The 23,320-nt window shown below is 39.7% G+C and overlaps 1 protein-coding gene across 7 annotated transcripts in view; it reads right to left on the reverse strand.

Annotated features, from left to right (window-relative positions):
- fnbp1l.S (formin binding protein 1 like S homeolog) overlaps positions 1-12,403 on the reverse strand; it is a 73,245-nt gene extending 60,842 nt beyond the window's left edge. The window contains exon 1 of one of the 7 annotated variants that reach the window (XM_041591347.1): positions 12,145-12,403. Coding sequence is in view for 6 of the 7 variants with exons in the window: in XM_041591344.1 (XP_041447278.1) it covers positions 12,145-12,168 (24 nt within the window). In the remaining variant the exon portion in view is untranslated. 7 annotated transcript variants of the gene reach the window in all.
- Positions 12,404-23,320: the final 10,917 nt, after the last annotated feature.

Raw genomic sequence — 23,320 nt, forward strand, 5'->3', positions numbered from 1 at the left:
GCTTTCTGGATAACAGGTTTCCGGATAATGGAGCCCATACCTGCAGTAATATTATTACTAACGTGTTTATAAAGCATCAATATATTCCACAGTGCTGTACAATAAATGGGTGTATACACTAAACATACAGATTACATACAAATAACAATAACAGATACAAGAGGTAGGACAAAAGATCTTCTGAACTAAAAGATTTCATGTTTAGTGTTATCTAACAGTGTTAAGTCCTAAGTAATTTTACAGTTAAATGGGTAATGGGCATGAAGGGAATTCCGTTACCCACAGCAGCTTCATTAAAATTGCAAGTTCAAAAATACAAAGCATAGAATTCTAGTGGTCTGTATAGCAAAATAAATAAATAAATAAATAGGCCTCAACACGGGTCCTTGCCTAAAGCATTAATTATTTCTTATCAATATAGGAAAATCATATGATTTTTTCTAATCCCCTCCATGTTTTTCATATACATAAATCAGTAGGTTATAACGTTGCAATTTGAGATATCAAATATATCTCCCTCAAGGGGACCAAACAGATAGGTCCATGTGTACCAGAAAATTTGTTAGCAAAAAGCTGGCCATAGATGCAAAGATCCGATCGTTCGAATCCTCGAACGATCGGACTTCCCCCATCTCCTGACCTGCCACTAACCATTCCGATCAAATAAAGTAGTAAAAGAACAGATCAGCCGATGTTCTGCCAGACAGCAATTGTACGAAAGTTATGTCCGACCAAAGCTAGTGACAGTCTCCCGCTGAAAATCATACGATCGGCAATACATGCAGAGAAATCGGCAGCCAACAATCTTTTAACCTGGGCGATCGACCAAACGACCAATCTCAGTGGGTCGAAAAATGTCGGGACTCTCTACACGGTCCGAAAATCGGGCGAATCCTCAATTCATACGATCGGATATTTGCATCTATGGCCAGCAAAATATCACAACTCTCTCCTATTCATCCACTGACACATATTGCATATTGTTTTTAGGTAAATTAAACCACTTCTGACAATTCATAATACTGTCCCTTTAAGATAAAATTGGTTATTACTCATTCCTGTTGAGATTTCCCTCACTTCTATAGGGCTAAAGCTGAACTTTTGCATTAGGGATCTAGATTTTCTGTAAAAAATGACTTGTCCCAAAACAGCAATTAAAAACAGATGGCAAAGGCATTCTCAGAACATGAAATATTTCTGAGATTAGTTCAGCATCTCCATGGCTCATTGTGACTAAGGTACAACATGTTAAAGTTAGCATAAACTCCGGCTTTCTTTTGGAGTATCCCAGCACATTAAAGCTAGAAGTGAAAGCAACAACACAATGTTATGCAGAACAATTCCAAATTTTCAGCACAGTGACGGAGCAATTACAGCTAAGGCACGTGTACCATTAACCCTAGTGATAGTGGCCCTGCAGATATTCCACGCAAATAAAGTACCAAGTCACTATATGCTCTGAACAGCTTAAACATAAAGGCATTAAATCAACACCAACAAATGAAAGTGTCCTAAAGTAATGAAAATATAATGTACTGTTGCCCTGCACTGGTAAAACTGTTGTGTTTGCTTCAGAAACGCAACTACAGTTTTTATAAACAAGCTGATGAGTGTAGCCATCTAAGCACAGAACACATAGTAGATAACAGATAAGTACTGAAGAAATTCATTGTTTGCTACAGAGCTTTTCTGTTATCTGCTGTGTATCCTGTGCCGTTTCTCCTTTTTCAGCTTTGAATGGCTGCGTCCCTGGCTACACAGCAGCTTATTTATATAAACTATAGTTAAACTGTTTCCGAAGCAAACAGAAACACATCTTTACCAGTGCAGCATAAAAGTATATTACATTTTAATTCCTTTAGGATACGTTCATATTTTGGTGTTACTGTCCTTTTAAACAAATGTACTCAGATCTTTTGGGTTCAAGTCCTACCTACCTATGCTGGCCACCACCTCATTAGCTCAGTAATTTGTATATATATTTATATATTACAAGCCACACCTATGTGCACCCAATAAAAAGGGCTGAGCTGCATTCTAGTGTGTTTCTGTATTATGGGGAGGTGTCTCTCTCCTCAATACCTGCTCTCCCAACCCCCACCTAATGGTTTCTTTGGAAGAGATCATGCCAAATGAAGAGAAAAGGAGGTATGGTTTTTCTCCCCCAAAGATAATATTATTTTTCACTTAGTTAGGACTGGTGTATGATACTGCCTTGACGGGACGCGTCAACTTACGCATATATATATTAAATACGAGTGCTGGCTATACAACTTTGAGATCCACAAGAGTCTCTCTCTCCCCAATCTCACCGCACACACAAAGGGCCAATTCAGGCTTATCTAATTCTGGGCCTCTGGTTTTCCAGATAAGAGATCCCATACCTGCAATATATGTATTCCATCTTTTTAATGAAAGCTGGCAGAATATTTTCATCAAAAGCACAAATTCATAAGTATATGTTATTGTTTCTTACACTGTTACATTATGATTGAGAAAAAACTTGCTTATATCAGAGAGATTAAATATATTAGGAGACAAAACTAAAATGATTTAGTAAAAAACGTAACTGTACATTTAAGCTTTAATACTAAACGTCTTAAATAGAAAACATGTAGCTGGTTTGGGAAGGGTTAAATGTATGGGAAGTTGCAGGCTGACTTACACAGGATTCAGTTGCAACGTGCACCTCCTCCCTCAGTTGCACAACACCTGAGAACACAGCATACATATCCTTTATACCTTACCTATTAGCTGCAAGGCCGATAAGATTCTTTCAGCTATCACTTCAATCTCCATTTTACATGTCATAAACAGAAATTAATTAACCTCAGTTACAAAATGTCAGTGCACCCACACAGGACAGACAGATGCAGTGCAAGGTAAAACCTCAAATAAATATAACTGTATAATCATTGTTTTGGTTTAGAAACTTGGCATGAGAGAAAGAGAAACCAAGAATAACATAAGTCACTGATATATATAAAATCATGAGGCCATAGACCAAGGTACATATAAGCAAATATAAAAATATCCCCGCACTTATAAATAACATAAAAACCGAAGATTAAGTAAAAAGCAAATAATAGTTGATAATCTGTGAATGCTGCCATCCATTAAAAAGGTAGATATAAAACAAGAAAAATATATTAATGGGGCATCGTGCTAGTGTGTATGAATATACTATTTATAAAAACATATGCAGTTTAGAGTGAGTAAAAAATTTAGTAGGGGGTACATTATTTGCTTTACCTCGTAAAGCGTGCCATACATCCTGACAAATTCACTCATTTGGTGATCTTTGGCCCACACTGGGAGTGCAGATTTATTAAGGGTCGAACTGAAAATTCTGTTTTTTTAATGGTCAAACCGTCAAATTTGACTAGGTATTATCCAAACTCGATTTGAGTTTTTTTAAAAATTTTCAAGATTTATCATACTCTGGCCCTTTAAGAATTTGAATTAGACTATTCGCCACCTAAAACCTGCTGAATTGTTGTAAAAGTCAATGGAAGAGTTGAGCAGTTTGGAGATGTTTGCAGCCTTCCTGACATTCGAGTATCTTTCGGAGAAAAAACTGGAATCGAGTTTGATCAAATTTGATTTGAGTTTTCGACTGTAAAATTAGTTTGAGTTTAAGATATTTGATTTTTATAATAAATCAAATATTCGAATTTCGAGTAAAAGCTAATTCATGTGAGTTAAAAAAAACTCACATGAATTTGAATACTGATAAATGTGCCACCGAAATCTCATCAATAGGTTATGGTGGCCATACATGGGTTGATAAAATCGGCAGACAGACTGATCGTATGACCACGGGCAAATAGTTGAATCTCCCTAAAAGCACACAAGGTAAACCACTCATTAGGGGACCTGGAATGATGCAGTGGCTCTGGGTACAGAAACAGGAGAAGGCGAATGCAGAGCAGAGGGTCTGATTCTCAGCCTGCACATGCAGAAGCAATTAGGCTAATGCCACACTAGTATATTCTCGGCCTGTGGAAAAATGCAGGCTGAGAATCAGTCCCTAAACTGGCATCAGACTTATTCCTTGCATGCACCTGAAATAATGGTATTGGCTCAGGCACACACCTCAGATTTAGGGCTATTCCACACGGGGAGATCGGCAGGCGTTTGCGGTCGCGGCGACAAAGCGCAGCGCCAGTCGCCGCGACCGGCGCAGGCGACAGTTTTGTATGGGCGCCTATGTAAAAACGCCTGTGCTAACCACACGAGGCGATGCGCTTTTCAACAGTCGCCTGAAAATGCCTCGCCAGGCTTTTTCAGGCGACTTTTGAAAAGCGCATCGCCTGGTGTGGTTAGCACAGGCGTTTTTACATAGGCGCCCATACAAAACTGTCGCCTGCGCCGGTCGCGGCGACTGGCGCTGCGCTTTGTCGCCGCGACCGCAAACGCCTGCCGATCTCCCCGTGTGGACTAGCCCTTAAGGGTGGAAATGGCAAATATGAATTGCAGTGCCGCAGCAGTTTGGGTGCAGGCAAGGGATAAGGCTGACGTATGGATGATTCTCAGCCGGCATTTTCCAACAGCCCTGTGTGGCATTAGCCTTACAGGTTTTGTTGTTTCTGTGTGTTAAATAATAAATTCACTGGGTTTATAAGAATAGTCCTGTGTTGAGGAGATGTTTTATCCCCTCTGGCTTGAAAGAGATCAACTGATTTCTATCACATTGGCTTTGTCAGCTCCACTAATCTGCTTTGTTTGATCCCACTAATTATGTTCCCTATGATCTGCTGCACTATAGAAGGCCAACTGAAACAGACATATGTCGCAACAATGATCCCTTTTGTAATAAGAACAATCTATTTTAAAACTTAAACATAGAAGCAGATTCTTTAATAGAATTGGAATTTTAAGCAAAATCATTGCTAAGCACCCAAAGTTACTTTGTCTTTCCTAAGGATTTCTTAAGGTGATGTCCGCACCCAGATTAAATAGCACAGTCAAAGAAAAGGTTTTCCTTCCTCATTTCAACTAGGCGGGAAAGCCTTCCACCAGCTCTGCATAATTCCCTGAGACTAAAAACTATGGGAAGGTATATGCCCCATAGGTTATGTCCCCAAGGAAATTTCCCACATAAGATATGGGCCAGCCCCATGAAGATGTAACTGGATAGCCGTCTGAAACATTAGCACCCTATACCACTGGTTTATTTATTTTTTATTTACTGATATAAAAGAATAAAATTTCCCTTTAACAAAATTTCGACAGTCAAGAAAGTGGCAACAACCCAGGAAAAATAGTTAAATTTTGGAAAGTCCTCTGGATTCCCCAGTTCTATACTTTATAAATCTGTCCCTTGGTACAGGTATAGGATTATCCAGAATGCTTGGGACTTGGGGTTTTCCAGATAACGCATCATTCTGTAATATGGATCTTTATCTTTAATAAAATGGAGCCTATGGGATAAAAACTTCTGTAATTTGAAGCTTTCTGAATAACAGGTTTCCGGGTAATGCATCCCATATCTGTACATTCTTATCACGATGTGTGGAATTCACCTGCAGCAGACAGAGAAATGTCACAAGTATCTGTGCTCCATCTGATGAGGGTACGAAACATTTTGTTAAAGCTCATTAGCGGATTACCACACATACAAATGAGTGCAATGTCTTCATACAAAGTTTTAATTCTGGCTTTCCGGAGAACTCCTTTTTACAATGTGTCTTTTATTAAAACATCAAAAAAAAGACAGAATGATTTATGTGACAGGAAACTGAAATAGTAAACTTGAGGGGTTTCCATATTGGAGAAATCACACTGCAGCCCTTTAATATGAATGTTATAAGGGATAGGGGCTCTGGAAATTGAAGTGAGAGTAAAAAAAGGTATCAAAACTTGAGGTACATAGAAAGGAATAACATTCGGAAAACATACATTTCCATTCAAGCTCTACCAAGGGGTCCAGGAGAGGTGTTAGACTAGTGTCTGCAGGAAAGGGACCTTACAATTTTTTGTATAATTCAGTGTCTTCCTTCAATTACAGTTAATATGCCAGGCAGGTAAATTGAGCAGCGCTGGGGTATGTACATAGCATAGCACACTAACTAGGCAGACAGACAATGCAACGGTCCATCACCTGTGAGATCTTAGGCAGCTCCCCATAGATGCGACGATTCTTCTTGCCGAACCACCGATTCTAGGGAAGCCCGACCAATCCTTCGAAATTATCGTGCGGTTAGTGGGATTCGAACGATCGTACATCTTACGATTTTTCGGCCAACATCTGTCAGGAAATTGATCGGCCAGGTCAAAAAATCTGTCGGTCCCAGTGCAATCTATCTATGTCTGCAGGGCCAGGCAGCGCCCCTTTGTTTTCCTGGCAAATTGGTCTTTTTAGTTGATGGTAAATTCGTACGATTGTACGAACGTTCTGAGAAGATTGTGGTCTCACGATCAGGATCTGATCTTTTAATAAGCTCAACATCTATGGCCAACTTTACTGAGATTAGCCGTTTGACATCCAACTGTACTGTATATAGTTCATAAATCAAGTGACAAATTGTCCTGGATATGTATTGTTTTTCCCTTACAATACTGTATGTGATGTCAAGTCATATGTTACAGCAATGTTTGTTTTTTTTTACTAATTAGTTAGGACCTAAAAAATAGGTTACTATGAAAAATAAAAAACCAAAGTAAAGGATGATGCATAATGGGTACTTTATTACAAATGAAATTTTTGGTCCAATGCCAAAGAAATTCAGAATAACCCTAGCTTAATGTGGCAACTACTTAAATGCTACATTTTAGGGTAGGGACACACTGGGCGATTTGGGGAGTTTTAGTCGCCTGGCGACTAATCGCCGCGACTTTTCTCCCCGAATGCCTCCCCTCGCTCTGCGCCTGGCTAAAATGAAAAATCGCCTGCGCTAATCACACGCGGCGATTCGTTTTCCGAAATCGCCCGAAGTTGCCTCACGAGGAAACTTCGGGCGACTTCGGAAAACGAATCGCCGCGTGTGATTAGCGCAGGCGATTTTTCATTTTAGCCAGGCGCAGAGCGAGGGGAGGCATTCGGGGAGAAAAGTCGCGGCGATTAGTCGCCAGGCGACTAAAACTCCCCAAATCGCCCAGTGTGTCCCTACCCTTAGAATTGAATTTAAACTTGGGAAGAGGCCATTTAAAAACAGCAACAACTTTATTAGATAAAGGGTGATTAGATTAAACTAAGAAGCAATATGTTTCCATACACATTTGTAAGTGTAATGCTACTATGGTGTTTACCCGATTCTGGTAACAATGACATTGATGGTCTCTGTGTAACGGTCATTCACACAAATCCATGAAACTTGCATGCAATTGGAGCACATGTTAAATGTTAGGAATGTTTCAACTGGTCTTCATTTTTTTTTTTTTTAATAGATTTATTATTTCCATTCCATTTTTGCCTCTTTTCACTTTTCAAATTACCCTGGTAGCCAAAAAACTATCTGAGGCTATAATTACACTGCTATTACTTTTTAATAGTTATATTTCTAATTAAGCCCTCTCCTATTCATCTTCCAATTTCTCATACAAACCACTGCCTGGCTTACTTGTCTTAACTGAACCATAGCACTAAATGCTACCTCTCCAAACCAGAAAGCATTATGCTGGCAAATAGAGATTTGTACAAAAATTGGATCACTATCATTTAAGCACTGAATTGCGGGATGGCCATCTACCAGTGACTCCATTATATATAAATATACTGTAATTCTAATTTTTAAATATTATTTCCTTTTTCTCTGTAATAAGAAAAACTTTGTAATTGATCTTACCTAAGCTGCATGAATCCATATTGGTGGCAAAACAATCCTTTTGGGTGTATTTAATGTTTAAATGCTTTTAAGGGGACCTAAGGTATGGTGATCCAAATTAAAGAAGTATCCCTTATCCAAAAACTGCCAGGTCTCAAGCATTCTGGATAACAGGTCCTATAACTGTACATACAAAACCATATAAAATATTTTCACTTCACAGACACTCTATAGTAATATCGTCCTTATAGAGAGTTTCCCTCTTTTAGTTGGAAAGGTTATTACCTGTGCACCATATCTACATTTATTTGCACAATGGTGTGTCACTTGTTCAGAATTACTGCATTACATATATACCAATATTGTACACTCATAGTATCAAGGGCTGGAGTTCTTATGTTCGTTGTTCTTATTGTTCAGGAAGATTGTTCTGTATTTAAACGGCTGCATTTTTGTAAAATAAGTATTGTATTATTGTAAAATATTAAACTATTATTGTAAAATGAATAACCTAGCAACCAGATAGCTGTATGGGATTCCAAAGTGGAGAGCCGCTAAAAATAAAGCTAAGCAAAAACCATCAAAACAATATTAAAATGAAAACAAACTTTAAAATGTTCCAGATTCAGCTATATATAACAATATTAAAATGAAAACAAATTTCAAAATGTTCCAGATTCAGCTATATATATCTACTGTATATAAATATAGATATATATCAGACTGTTCATGCAATTCCATTGAGCTCAAAGTGAATGTGACTCGACACAACCTATGGTTTGCTGAAATTCCTTCCTACACTCGCAATTGGTTTTCCATGATGTTTATGACTGGCAAGGAGTGTCATCAGGATAAACTAAAAGGCAATTATCGAACTACACAGCCAACTGATAGCAGACAGTTTACATAGTATTGCACAATATTTTAGCTATCATTTCAACAAAGATTTTTTTTTAAAATGCAAATCAGTAAGGGAATATATAGAAGAGAAAACTATTTAGAAAAATATATATTTGCATGCATTTTTTGTCATATGTATTTGCACATAGATACTCCTTACATGACAGCTTTCAAATTTTTGTTAAAATAGTAAACGTACAGTGATTCACATGCATTGGTAAAAAATGTTTTCTTAAAACGAAAAACTGATTTTTTTTTTTAACATATCAGGGGAAAAGGAGATCTCTGGCTTTGGAACAGTTGCCATGGCAACTACAAATTAATGAGCATGTCCTTCAGACAGAGAGAGTGAAAGTTGAAATGACTGCACTGCTACAAATAAGAGCGCCGGTATACTCTCATATAAATATATAACCCATAGGGGCACTGTCACATTAGGTATGAAGAGAACCAGCCCCAAACCACTGTTTATCAGGGATTACCGATTATCAGGGAACAATTAAACATACCTCACTGTGAAAGACACAGGCGTCATCATTCAAGCATTTTAGCAAATGTCAATTTCTGCTGCATCTGGATCACCCATGTGAGTTAGTCCACATGACAGTCAGGCTAAGAAATAGCTATAAGAGAGTATTAGCATTCCAGAGCTGAAGATAGTGACATTCTGGGTAATTTATCATTCAGTGTCACATGACAAGTAATAGGGTAATTTGCAATCCAGTTTGAACCAACTCCCACACCATACAATGGGTTATCACAACAATTTTGTGAGCAATGTCGGCCTGCCACCATTTGTGTCTGCCATAGGTATAGTATGGCCTGTAGCATACTCATATAACCCACACTGAATAAAGGTGGCTATACACGAAAATATCCGCCCATTCAGTGAGGTTGACAAATGAGCAGATCTATCCCCAATATGCCCACGTTGAAGCAGATGATATGGGCCAATCATGGGCCCCACAATTGGATAAAAACGGTGGTAATGCAGGCGGTCGGGTTGCATCAACAAACCAATGCAGTCCTCAATTTGACGGCAATTTTAAGGCTACGAGATCAACATCTGGATGATTTTTGGCCAGATACCGATTGCAGAAGCCAGTCTATATCTTTGTTGGCAGTTTTTCTCTGCCCTTGTATGGCCACCTTAACTTATCCTACAGAGAATAGGCTAAAAGGTACAAGAAAGAATAAGAGGCACATGAAAGACATTTTACTCCAGAGAAGCAGCAAAGACAAAACCATGGAATAATCTCAATGGGAGTATGGGACACTTGCACACCTGTCACCTACATTACCCTTCAAGCCAGAACAGTTGTTTCCTCAACTGTGGCCAGCCGAATTTTGAAAAATGCAAAATCAGCCCTTAACCTTGCCTGCACCTGGAACCATTGTATCAGCCCAGCTGCAGGCACATGCAGGAGGATTAAGAACCAAAATGCAAACTCTCCGCTGCTTGTGCCTGCACCCAGGTCAAAGCAATGGATTCTGGGTGTGGCCAAGGTAAAGGTCTGACTGCAGTGTAGGGGCCAATTCTCAGCCCCGCTTTTTTTCAGCAGGCCAAGTATAGGCCCTGTGTAACCCCTGTGTAACATTAGCCTAAAAGTGATTTCCTGATCTGGCCATTCACGTGCTTAACCAACTCAGGTTGTACATAGAGGTCACGTGCACACTCAGGCCCTTCAGCGCTGGTTCCGCTAGGTGCTAAAAGCCTAAGGGAGACAGCACCCCCCAAAATTTCAAGTAGTAAAAGCAATACAGGCTAGCACACACAGTAAGTAAAACCGGGGTATTACCCCTGGTGCGTTTATTGTGTCACAACGTTTCGGAGGCGTTCCCCCTTCGTCAGGTGCAACTATGCCAGGTTGTTCCAGTGCCTTGGCCTACAGAGATCCAATGCACCAATATGGTCTGACACATTACAGCAGCAGCTTTTATCATCAGGCTGTGTACAGCAACCTTAAGGGCGAGTGTATGTCAAATTGCCTGACTAAATCTGAGCATATATCTTCTATCATTTATCTTTTGGATCAAGGAGGCAGCAACACTGCCATGTTTAACCTCTCTCTAAATTCCTGCCAGGCAAAATTGTCATTCTCTGAATAGTCTCCAACATACTACCCATTGTTACCTTTGAGTAAAGCCTAAAAAATGAGACACTACATTACATACAGCGTTTTATAGTGATTCAGTCCAAATACCCAAGCCATTCCAGTGTGATTCAGGGATCAGGCTTCCTCTCGTTTCCTCTCTCGTGCTAACATTCCATATTCTGACCACATGTGCTCACACTAATTAAGCTACAGTCAGATCAACCAGAGACACAGACGCTTTTTTAATGCATGCAAATCGTCGTTGCTTTGTGTAATGTTTTAATGTGTTTATGCTTTCCAATCCCACGGGACAAACACGACATTAACTCAACGTAAACGCTCACTGATTAAATGTGCGGTGTTCTCTTTTGTTTGCAACGTGCATTCTTTAACTTCTCACCAAACTTATATATAGCGAGCTGGCTGGTAACAAAGCTCTGTTTGGCTAAACCATGTCACTGAGACAAAGAGAGGAAACATGGAAGCTGGGGTGAAGCTGCAGCCTTTCAGTCGCTTACTGACAAAGTTGAGTGGCAATTGAAGGAGCTGAACATGGCTTTCCCATTCCTTGCTGTGGATTGTGAGGGTTCTGGCTTAGAAACAAGGGAAGAGCAGGCAGATAAGGGAGACTGTGCAGCTCACAGAAGCAAGGAGAGATGAAAGGAAGGGTGTGATCCGTCTGGTTAGAGGCAGGAAAACAAAAGCAGCTCTTTACCTGTAGTATTTGCCCACACCCACCAGAGACTCCACTGTACAATGCAACACAAACTGCTGCTGGGGGTCAGTCCTTATCATTCAATCGCCCCTTTAGCTTTGTTAGAACTACAGATACTCCAGTCCATAGAATTTGCACTGATCAGCTGCTAATGGATAACAGGGCAGATCCTATAGGGTTAAACCAGAACAGCAATGGAACAATGAGCCAGAACTGGGCAATTTATTCTTTCACAAATCTGCTGCTGCCACTTGGGCGCTGCTCCTTTTTATTTGAGAGGGGAAGGGGGATTCAAGTGCCAAAATAAAAAGATGGTGATTCTATGAGGTTTTAGGTAAAGCGAATAAAAGGCGGTTTCGTGGAGGAACTGTTTGACAATGAAAGGGAGCAGCGGGTCACCCCAAATTCCTCGCGTGTATAGGTGGGAGCCAGCGAAAGGATATAGAAAGAATATCCGGCTGTGAGACAATAAAAGCAGCGAAGAAAATGTGCAAAGGCCAGAATACGTGTCTATAGAACTGAGTCTGTAGCGGCCCCACCGGAATCACCTGGCAGAGCCCGTAGGGCAGCTCCGAATCACCTTCACACCCCTCCCACCCGAACAAACAAAAGCGACCAACGAGAGGAATATGGTGCGTGTCCGCCCCCCTCGCCGATCTCTACTTACCCACAACTCTGTACCCCAGCTCATGGCTCCGGCTGGGTTTGGGTCGGGATAACGATTAGATCCGTTTCACGGTATGGAAAGTGGGGGACGGGCGGCTCCGTGCCCTGTGTCTGCTTCCTTGTGTTGTGTGAAGAGAGAGAGAGGGAAGCAGCAAAGCAAGGGGAGGAGAGAATGGGCGGGAATGCTGAGGGGAGGGGGTCTGGGATAGGCAGGAAGATAGTGGAGAAGGAGGGATGTGGAGGAGCCAGGGACAGGCCTACAGAGAGGGAGCAGCTACCAAAGGTGATGGCACTTGAGCCAGACTTCTGCGCTGTGTCAGCCTTGTTTTTGTTTGCTTTGCGCCTATGAGCATTTAATTAAGTGACCCCTTCGTGCTGACACGGCGCTATAACATGTTGCATGTGGCGCGACTGAACTTATCCGCGTTATCCCCGGATACTCAGCCTTTAGCTTTACAATTGTCAGTGACACTGCATTGCAAAACATGCCTCGCTATAAGGCACAATGAGCAACATTGGGTCCTGTGGGGAGAGAGGCAGCACAGCAGTTACACCTATAAATTACACTCCCAAATGATTCAGTGCCACGTCCAGCCGAGGCTAATGCCTTAAAGGGGCAGTTCTCACCTCTGCATTTACCTCAGCATCAAGTATTCACCTTTAGTATGCTGCACACAGTGGTATTCTGAGACACTTTGTATTTGTGTTGTGTGTGTTCTTTTATTATGTAGTTGTTGTTGTTTGTTCAGTGTGGAATTTCAGAAGTTATTTGGTTCTAAAGCTGGCCACAGACGCAAAGATCCGATAGTACGAATCATCGTACGATCGGACTTCCCCATCTCCCGATCTGCCACTAACCATTCAGATTAAATAAAGTAGTAAAAGAACAGATGAGCCGATGTTCTGCCCCTGACAGCAATCGTACGAAAGTTATGTCCGACCAAAGCTAGTGACAGTCTCTCACTGAAAATAGTACGATTCGCTATACACGCAGAGATATTATCAGCAACCGACAGAAATCTTTTAACCTGTCCGATCAACCAAGCGACCGATCTCCGCCGGACGAAAAATGTCGGGACTCTCCACACGGTCCAAAGAATCGTACGTCGGATCTTTGCATCTAGGGCCAGCTTTAGGGTCCAGTTTACCTTAGCAACCAGGCAGTGGCTTGAATGACAGACTGAGAGTTGAGAAGGAGAAGCCTTAAGCTGTCCATAGACGTAAAGATTTGATTGTACGAATCTCCGTTTCGTACGATTTTCGGGCCGTGTGTGTAGTGTGCCGATATTTTTCTTGCCATGGAGATAAGTCGTTCAGACGATCGGACAGGTTAGAAAATTTCTGTCAGCTATCTCTTCATATATTGACGATATCAGTGGGAGACTGTCTCCAGCTTTGTCAGACATAACTTTCATACGATTGCTGTCAAGGGCAGAACATCATCTTAATTTGTTATTTTACTACTTTATTTGATCTGAATGGTTAGTGGCAGGTCTGGAGATGGCACCGAATGATCAATCGTCCGATATGAAGGTAAATCTACATGTCTATTGCCAGCTTTAAAAGGTAACCATGACAACAAAGACAGGGCCACTATCGGAAACATTGGGGCCCTGTGCAAGTTATTTATCTGCCTCTCCCTATGAACACAAGCAGGTAGTAACAATATTTTGACCCGCCCCATTATAGGTTTTGCTAGGGCAGAAGGTTTATCTTGATGTATGTGTATGTATGTGTGTTTTTTAATTTGTTTGTTTTTAACCGCAGTTACAATGATACAAATCATTTTGCTGAAAAGCATGGATGTAACTACTATAACTGATGAGATGCCAGTGGGTCTTTAACTGATAAGTAGCTGTCGCTGCACCTTCCCTTCACTGTCATTTTTGGGGAGCCTAGCCTTTGGTGACATTAGTAGCATCCTTTCCCACTTTATGATGTTACCAGAGGCTCCTGGGTTGAGGAAAAAGTGAAGTTCTGCAGGTGTGTGTAGATCCCCTAAGATCAGGTTATGGTTAGAAGTGCTCATAGATTTTGTGACCTGTGCATCAGTACTGATGAGTATTACTATACTATGGAATAGTGCAGTATAATTTTTGTTAGAGAAGGTCTGTGAAACATTGTGCCTACTTTCTAAAATCTGTGTACACAGAGAAAGTGCCAAATTATGGGTAGGCAAATGGATTTGTGATTCACAATTCATATACTGATGTAATGATTTGCATGCACAAAAGTGCACAGGTTAGAAGAAATATTGATCTAGACAACTTCCCTATTTTTTTTATTCCCCATTGGCAACTACTGCTTGTATGTGCTGCTTAACAGTCCATAGGTGTTGAAATACATATACTAATCACTGTTCATTTAGCTATACCTGTATGGTATTTTAGGTGATTTTGGGAGATTTGGCATCTGTGACTTTTAGCAATTCAATAGACCAAAACAACCAAAATTACCCATTACTGCCCGCTTTGCCGTTACCTTAAAAAGTGCTTATCCCTTTATCAGGCAGTTGTGGGTTGGAAACATTGCCGTTCACCCAAATGCCCTTCCTTGGGCTTTACCGCTATAGTGAGATGATTTGTTAAACAAACAAACTGTTGTGTAGTCATGGGGGCAAATTGGGTTTCTTGGTTTTTCCGCACCTTCTAACCACCCATCACCACTGTTTAGAAGTCCTTTAACCTTAGACGTGCCGACAGCTCTTAAAAATTAACATGAAATTTGTACCAGAAACAAAGGAACTGCAAAGAAGAGCTAATGAGGTTGCACAGCCTTGTTAATAAATATAATTAGATTGTGTGTGTAACTTGGAAACCATAAAAGCAATAATTAATGCCTTAAAAATGTTTTTTGATGAGTGCAAATAAATTCATTGTGTCCACACTAATAGTAATGCCCTCTAATAGTATTATGAGTTGGGTTGGGGATCAGGAGGGTGTCTATAGTAAAAGAAATTGGGTGGCTCCCATTGTGGGAAAAACAGCAGACAAACAAACACGTTAAAGTGTTAATTTCAAAATGGTGTGCAAGGAGAGTAAACTGACACTTTGTCCTCTCAGAGGCACCTAAGTAGGTATGGCCTATTCCCTTTGTCTTGTGTTAAAGCAACACCAAAAGTTTGGACGTGAACACCATGGGTTAAATAACCAAAGGTAGTGCATACAAACGTAGGACAGACCCAGTGTGCTGTACCTTGCAGTATTATACAGACATATATGTTTCCAATACGGTGTGCATAGAGTAACTGGCGCTTTGTCCTCTCAGAGGCACCTAAGTAAGTGTGGCCTATTCCCTATAGCTAGTGCAAATGCAACACCAAAAATTGGAAGCAGGCAAAGCCCAAAAATTAAGTATGTGCGAGTGCTGGTAACAACATCACCGGTCTGTCCAACGCTACCTCCGTTATTAGAAGGAAACTGCTGCCACCATTCAGCCCACCCTCCGGAGTGCCTCCTCCCCACCCTTAGAATGCTCGATAGAGCAAACGCCTGACGTACATTTCGCCTGTTTAGGCTTTCTTAAAGGCCCCCACACTGGGTCTGTCCTCAGTTTGTATGCACTACCTTTGGTTATTTAACCCATTGTGTTCACGTCCAAACCTTTGGTTTTGCTTTAACACAAGAAATAGGCCATACCTACTTAGGTGCCATTGAGAGGACAAAGTGTCAGTTTACTGTCCATGCACACCATTTTGGAATTAACACTTGTGCGATACTTCAAGGTCCAGCATATAAAGTGTTTGTTTGTCTGCTGTTTTTCCCACAATGGGAGCCACCCAATTTCTTTTACTATAGACACCCTCCTGCTCCCCAACCCAACTCATACTACTATTAGAGGGCATATAGGCTGATGTAATGTAGGTGGGACCAGTATTTTCATCACTCAGATATACTGCAATCCTTACAACAGTGAAACCAGATTGGGATACATCATAATTTTAAGTGTTTTTATATTTCATCAATTCCCTCTTTTGATTTTAAATGAACTATTAAATGTTATGTTTTATTGGGTGATTCCTTCTTCTACAGACTAGTGGAATTGCGAACTGTGGCTTACGTAATTAGCACTCCTTGCACTTTATTAATTTATTACTCTTAATTGTTTATTAAAAAATACAATATTGAGAACATATCAGTGTGGACACTGAATTTATTTTGAATGAATTTATTTGCACTCATCAAAAAAAATTTTAAGGCATTAATTATTCCTTTTATGGTTTCCAAGTTACACACACAATCTAATTATATTTATTAACAAGGCTGTGCGACCTCGTTAGCGCTTCTTTGCAGTTCCTTTCTTTCTGGTACACATTTCATAGTCATGGGGGCAGCCATTCAAAGCTAAAGGAGGAAATGCACAGGATACACAGTTGATAACAGATGAGCTCTGTAGAATACAATGGGATTATTCAAAATGTATCTGTTATCTACTGTGTATCCTGTGCTTGAATGGCTGCCCCCATGACTACACAGCAGCTTGTTTATATAAACTATAGTTGTGAAGCAAACACACATCAGTTTTACCAGTGCAGGGCAACACTACATTATATTGTCATTCCTTTAAAACACATACATTTGTTGGTGTTGCTGCTTGAGGCAAAGAAGAGAGAGATAAGAAAGCCAAAGTCTAACTGTAAGATTCAATGACGTGTGAATGTATAAGAATGCATGTGTGACTATGATTCCAACCTAAAAACAGTTTAACTCTTTAACGACAGCCTAGTCAAATGAATCAATTGCTGTGTGCATTGTGTAAGAAAGTCTGAGTACACAATGTTTATTAAATCATTTTGTGTAACCCTTGGAGAATATAAAAATCATTTTCAGTTTGTCTCTCTATGCATTTTAAATCAGTTGTGGAAAAAAGGAATGTATTAATCACAATCTTTGTTAAAAAAATATTTCATAAATTCAGAAAAGTAATTTAACCTTAATTTTCATAATTATCAATATCTACTATACAATTAGAAAAGGCTTTCTACCACCATTCAAAATGGAACTAGACAGGGCTGCTTTCTGCCCCTAGCAATTTTTGTGCTGTAAGGGAGACCAACAATATAAATGGCTTGGAGGTGGGAGGAAAGCAATACAAACTTTCTTGCTGTCCAGATGGTCTCATAATTCTTAGCATCACAAAATCCCAAACATCCATCAAAACTAAAAGAATTTTCCAGAGTATTACAACCGAGAGAAAACTGGTATAATGCCTTGTGATCTACCAGTACATGTAACTTAATTGAAAGAACTCAATTTTGCTTTTATAATTCAAAATACATTTTTACTATATATATATCTAAATTAGATACTTTATATGAAACCAGCTAATAAGGACCTGATCAGAACTGAATAGATGGTCCAGCCTTCATATCATCTGTAGTTCAGCAGAATACACTGTTTGAAAAAAGTAACCCTACCAAAAATACAATACTATTTACATTAACAATTAAAATTGCCTTATCCCTACAGGACTTCCAAAAGACCATATTAAACCATATAAAAACAAAACTCAAAAATCCAGTACACAAAGCCTAGATCAATATTATTATAATGGCACTCACTCCACATAGCCGCAAACTGTAAAAAAAATGTAAATAATCGTCCACAAACTAGGGCGCAGCCCTTGATTTTCTCTTCTGTTCTGTAGCTAGTCCTTTTTTTACTTTTTGTTAGTACAGTACTATGTATAGTATAGTACTATATATATTTTATTGGAATATGCATAATGTGTGTTTTCTTTAGAGATCAAGGAAAGTGAAATCACTGCGGGGGGGGGGGGCACTACTCATGGACTGGTGCTCCACTCCACTCCACTGAAGAACACATTTGATAAATCTGCCGCTTTGTATGTTTTTGCCTAGAAATGATGTGAATCACTGTGTAAATGAGAGCACCACTGGAAAAATGGATTGAAACAGATTGGATCTGCTTGTGCCCTGATGGTGCATGGACATTTCTAATCTCGATGGTCCTCTTAGTTATGTTAAATACCCCTGCCCTTCTCAGCAGCTACCTACCCTTTTCATCTATGGGAAATGCTCTTCCATTATCAAGTACAAGTAAGAATTAGGGTTTAAGTGACAGTTTCTGTTACAGGCACCGCAGTTCCCATTTGTCATTATGTGAATGGGAAAAGACCACCAGCGACAGACCTTTAATGGCATAACCTGGCAGTTAGGCAGGTTATATATAGACTTAAAAGGTTGAACTTGATGGACGTGTGTCTTTTTTCAACATAACTTATTATGTAACTAACTATACAACCTGCCTCATCATCAGGGTCGGACTGGGCCATCGGGACACCGCAGCAGTGGGGGGCTGGGGGCCCAGAGGGAGACTGTGGACAGCAGCCCTGGTGGGACTGGGCCCCATAGTCCGACCCTGCTCATCATTAGACAATCAGATGGCTGTCTCTCACAGGGCTGTAGCTAGGGACCCTTCCCCACTCCCATATTCTTGTGTGTCCCTCTTATCTGCCTTTTCAGATAATATTGTGAATAGACAATAGGGTTGCAGTTGGTTTCAGCACATGCCATTTTCAGTTGTGTAATTGAAAAAAATAGCATATAATGCTTTACTGCAAATAGGCTGTATTTGTATTACTTCTTTTAGATAAGTGTTGTTTAAAGCCACTAACAGGAATCATTAATCCACATTAAAAGACTGCTTTCCACTGCAAACTGCAGTTCTTTAAGTACAAGATGAAAAACTACGATGCTCAGCAAAAAAATAAGCCCTTCCTTGTCGCACACAGAAATAATAGTGGTGATTTATGGGGCCAGGACATGTTGCTTGCTTCAGAATCTCCCGGCACCACTATCGGACGCTTTTCTGCTCTATTCTAATACTTACCTTAAGGGTCTAATAAACCATTATATGAAACAAATCCTTTGTAAGTATGAATTGACACTACTTTTGTGGCTAAATTTATTGAACAGTTTTGGTACCGTGCGTTGCCTGTGTTTATCTGCAGGCCAAGAAACAGCCTAAGGTGACGGTAGCCTAACAGGATAACCAACATTTCTGCAAACAAAATACATGCTGTGAATATGATAAATATGTGCCAGAGAGGGAATGTGCCTACAAATTGCTCTGGCTAAACCCAGGACCAGGTTTCAAATAAACACTAAGTTACATTCCATGGAAACAAATGTAGCGTGTTTGTTTTCCACGTATACCTGTTTTTACACCATTTAAGCTGTCTTTGCACATGGTGAAAACCACAAGCCATTTAAAGGGGTGGTTCTTCTTCAAGGTCAATTTTACAATGTTCTAGAATGTCCAGTTCCTAGCAATTTTGCAATTGATCATCATTTTTTAAAATTAGTCTTTGAGTTATTTGCCAAAGTCTGTTTGCGACATTTCTGATTCAACATTTCTGAATGTGGAAGAGACAGGAGGATACTGTTTGCAGTATGTGTGAAATCAGACAGCGTATTTCAGATAGCTGATTTTGGCCCCTGTGCGGCCCTAGCCTAAGGGGCGAAGACACACATAAATGCTGATTCACTGCGAGTTGCCACAACTTTTTAAAAACCGCAAGCATGGCAACTGACTTAGTGGACATAGGTTAGAGTACAAGCCACTGCAATGAATCACAGGACGTTTGCGGTATGGCAATCAGGCGAATCACCACGTGTGTTCACCCTAAAACATGCCATCACGAATCCTGTGTTTAAACCAGGCTACAGGCGGTTTGTTCCCTATAACATTTATATATACAAAGAGCACATCACACTTTCCAGCACAATCAGCTCGCTTGGCGAGTGAGCTCCCCCGATATGCCCACTAACGGCAGGGCGATATCGAGTAATCTGGACCCTAGGGCCGAAGATCGGATTACAATGAAGAGAAGTAGCGCCGACGGGTCGTAAAACCACATCAACTAGCTAATGTGGTCCTCGATCCCAGGAAAAATGTAACCTGCCCATCGGCCTGATATTGATTGGGGGGACCCGTCGGAAGCCCCCACACATGGGCAAATAAGATGCCGAATCAATTGAAAGGACCGATATTGGCAGTTTTAATCTGCCCGTGTATGGCCACTTTAAGGTTTATAGGCTTATGGCAGACGAGATTAGTCAACCTCAAAAAATCTTGAGAAGAAATTTCGCCAACCTCTATGTTTCCCACCAGCGTTTTACGTTATTGCCGGTAGAAACGCATTTACAGGACATTTCGCAAGCGACTAAACTGAGGGCTGGTTGGATGACCCTTTACTCAACCCCTATGTTTTTTGCCACAGACATCAGAATTGATAGTAGTGACAAGAGAAGAAATATTTAACATAAACCTAGTTCTGTTTCATAAGTTTTATCTGTTTGGAATGCTGCAAGATATGTATGTGTGTTTACTGGTATTGTTACCAAATGTTTTTCATCATGGTATGAGGGTAGTAATTTGTGTGAATAAAAAAAACACTTAGCACTTAGTGAAGCTTGTCTAAACAAAAAAAGTATTGTTTGTGATATGGTGTGAATTCTTGCATACCTATATAAAGCAGGAGCACAGTGAAGCACTTGTTTATGCACTGAGGCTACAGTTATACAGGTCAGCCTCATTCTTTACAGCTCCAAGGCTATTGCATTGTTGTAGCAACATAGTTGGGTTAATTGACAAGATGCTATTTCTGACAACTCCATTATCCTGAATATTGGCTAAAAGTTCAGACACAAATCACGTATTGACAGTCACTTAAAGAGAAGTTATATTAAAATTAAAAGTTTTTGTTTTTGCCTGAAATGAAAGCAGCATTAGGGAAAAGAAACTTTCATTTTGAAAGGGTTATAGTGGCTTTTCTCTTTACATATTTCCTACTACCTATTTTCTATTTCACCCTGGCAGCATACCTAGGGGCACGTTTACTATAGGGAGAATAGCCAATGTTTAGTGAAAATTCGCCTAAAATGACAACCGACAGAGATTTCGCCAATTTACTATAAAGCGAAGAAGACAATTCAATAGTGAAAAAGCTAGGTGCCAGAGAACTTTCACGCCATTTCGCCAGGCGAATTTTTGGTCAGGCGATTGATCGTTTATCCACAATCTTATCAAAGTGTAAACTTTACAATACATTACCCTTTTAGCCAAAGTGTACTTCGTCTGGTTCTACCTGGCAAATAGTTAAGCTGAAGCTACATCATTAACATTACTATGCCAGTGACATCATATCCTGTATTCAAAAAAAGTCATTAAAAATGCTGGTGTTTATTCATATAATGTGGAATTATGTTAAGTTGTAACTGTTTATATATTTACTCATGCTTATGCCACATTTGTTTTAGGGTGGGCTCATGTCTAGAGCAATAGAGGATCTCTTTTGTCTTATTTTGCTTCCTTGGACATTTTTAATAAGTGGCCACTTCCAACAATCACTAATAAAGACATATATATGACCTATATATACCTACCATATTTAAATTGACGTAAGCATAAGTATGTTTGTGAAGTTTGGCTAGGAAGAAAGTAACTCTAGAGAAAATTTGTGAAGAAACCTTTGCACTGGCAAATTTTCACCAGCGAAAAAACACCAGCGTTCATTTGCCGACACAAATTTTTGATTAATGCGCGTAGTCGTATGGCGAACCTTTGTAAAGCAAAGACTTGGACCTTAGTAAATGTGCCCCCTAGTGTCTGCTACTAGTAAAGGCAGTAGCAATAAAGAGTTAAAGGACCAGTAAAATAAAAAAAATGTTTTAAAAAATGTGTTTGTATATAACGGAAAAAAAAACCAGACACATTTAACTTTAAATTCGCAAAGTCTTTATTAATAAGTAACTTAGCGATACTCCGCTTGCGCTCCTCTTCAGAAAAGGCCACAGGGTGACGCTCCATTGTGCAGCGCTCGGTTTCTCTTCCCTGGCTATCTCCTATAGAAGGCAGGGAGGAGAAATCGAGAGTCGCACGATGGATTGTCGCCATGTCGCCTTTTCTGAAGAGGAGTGCAAGTGGTAAGTTATTTCTTAATAAAGACTTTGTGAATTTAAAGTTAAATGAGTCTTGGTTTTTTTTTTTTCGTTATGTACAAAAAAAATTTTATGTTACTGGTCCTTTAATAGTAAGACATGACCCCCCTGAAAATGAAGGCTTCCCAGCAAGATAATCAGTGTTTCATAATATATATATATATATATATATATATATATATATATATATATATATATATATATATATATATATATATATATATATATATATATATATATATGAGTAGTATTACTTTTAACTTTCTTTAAAGGGGTTATTCACCTTCAGACACTTTTTTTTTCAGTCCAGACTTTTTCCAATTACTTTCTATTTCTATATGCGGTGGTTTTTATAATATTAAAGTGTAAAGTTTAGTTTTCCCCCATATGTTTTTCTAAAGCAGCTGGGGGTGACTGTTTAAATTGATACATTTCGTTGATACGTTTGTTGTTTGTCCCTGCTGAGCAGTATCCCTGAGTTTCATTTAAGGCAGGTATTAGTATTGATACAATAGTTGCTGATATGCTGATCAACTAATGTAGCAAACTGTAACAGTTTAGAATGCACCTTGATCACTGAGCTGCCAGACTGAAACACCAGAGACAGGATCATTAAACTTTAATCTTACATTTTGGAAAAACAGTAAAAAAAATAAAATATGGAAAGCAATTGAAAAATGTATTTATTTCTGGTGAACAACCATGAAAATTTTCTTTCATGGTACTAACAGCATGCTTGTGAGAAAAGATGTATGAGGTGCACTGTGTTTTTCACACATTTTAATCGTTGCCAGGGGTGCTAGCAGCATTATATTATGCTAAAAATTCCAATACTTGTTCCACATTTAAAAAACCAACAACAGCAAAAGGAGCAATGCTATTTGGTTTCTAAGTTTTTAACTGTTTTGTCCACTCATAAAAGAAAAAAGTTGAGCACACTACAGCATGAAGGGAAATTAGAAGAGTTCCTTTTTCATCATTTAAAAGTGGCCATACATGGGCAGATTTAAGATGTCAATTTGGGTCCTTTAGACCAATTTGGCAGTTTATGTGACCGGGTTTGGGGTTCTTCGATGGGTCTCCCCTATCGATATTTGGACAAAAATCATCCCGATGTCAGTTGGGCAGGTTTGATTTTCCCGTCGGATTGGGGACCACATGGACTAGTCCCAATGACACCTATTCACATTATTGCACTAGGGCCAAACAATAG

Source organism: Xenopus laevis, chromosome 4S, assembly GCF_017654675.1.
Source record: "Xenopus laevis strain J_2021 chromosome 4S, Xenopus_laevis_v10.1, whole genome shotgun sequence".
NCBI lineage: Eukaryota > Metazoa > Chordata > Amphibia > Anura > Pipidae > Xenopus > Xenopus laevis.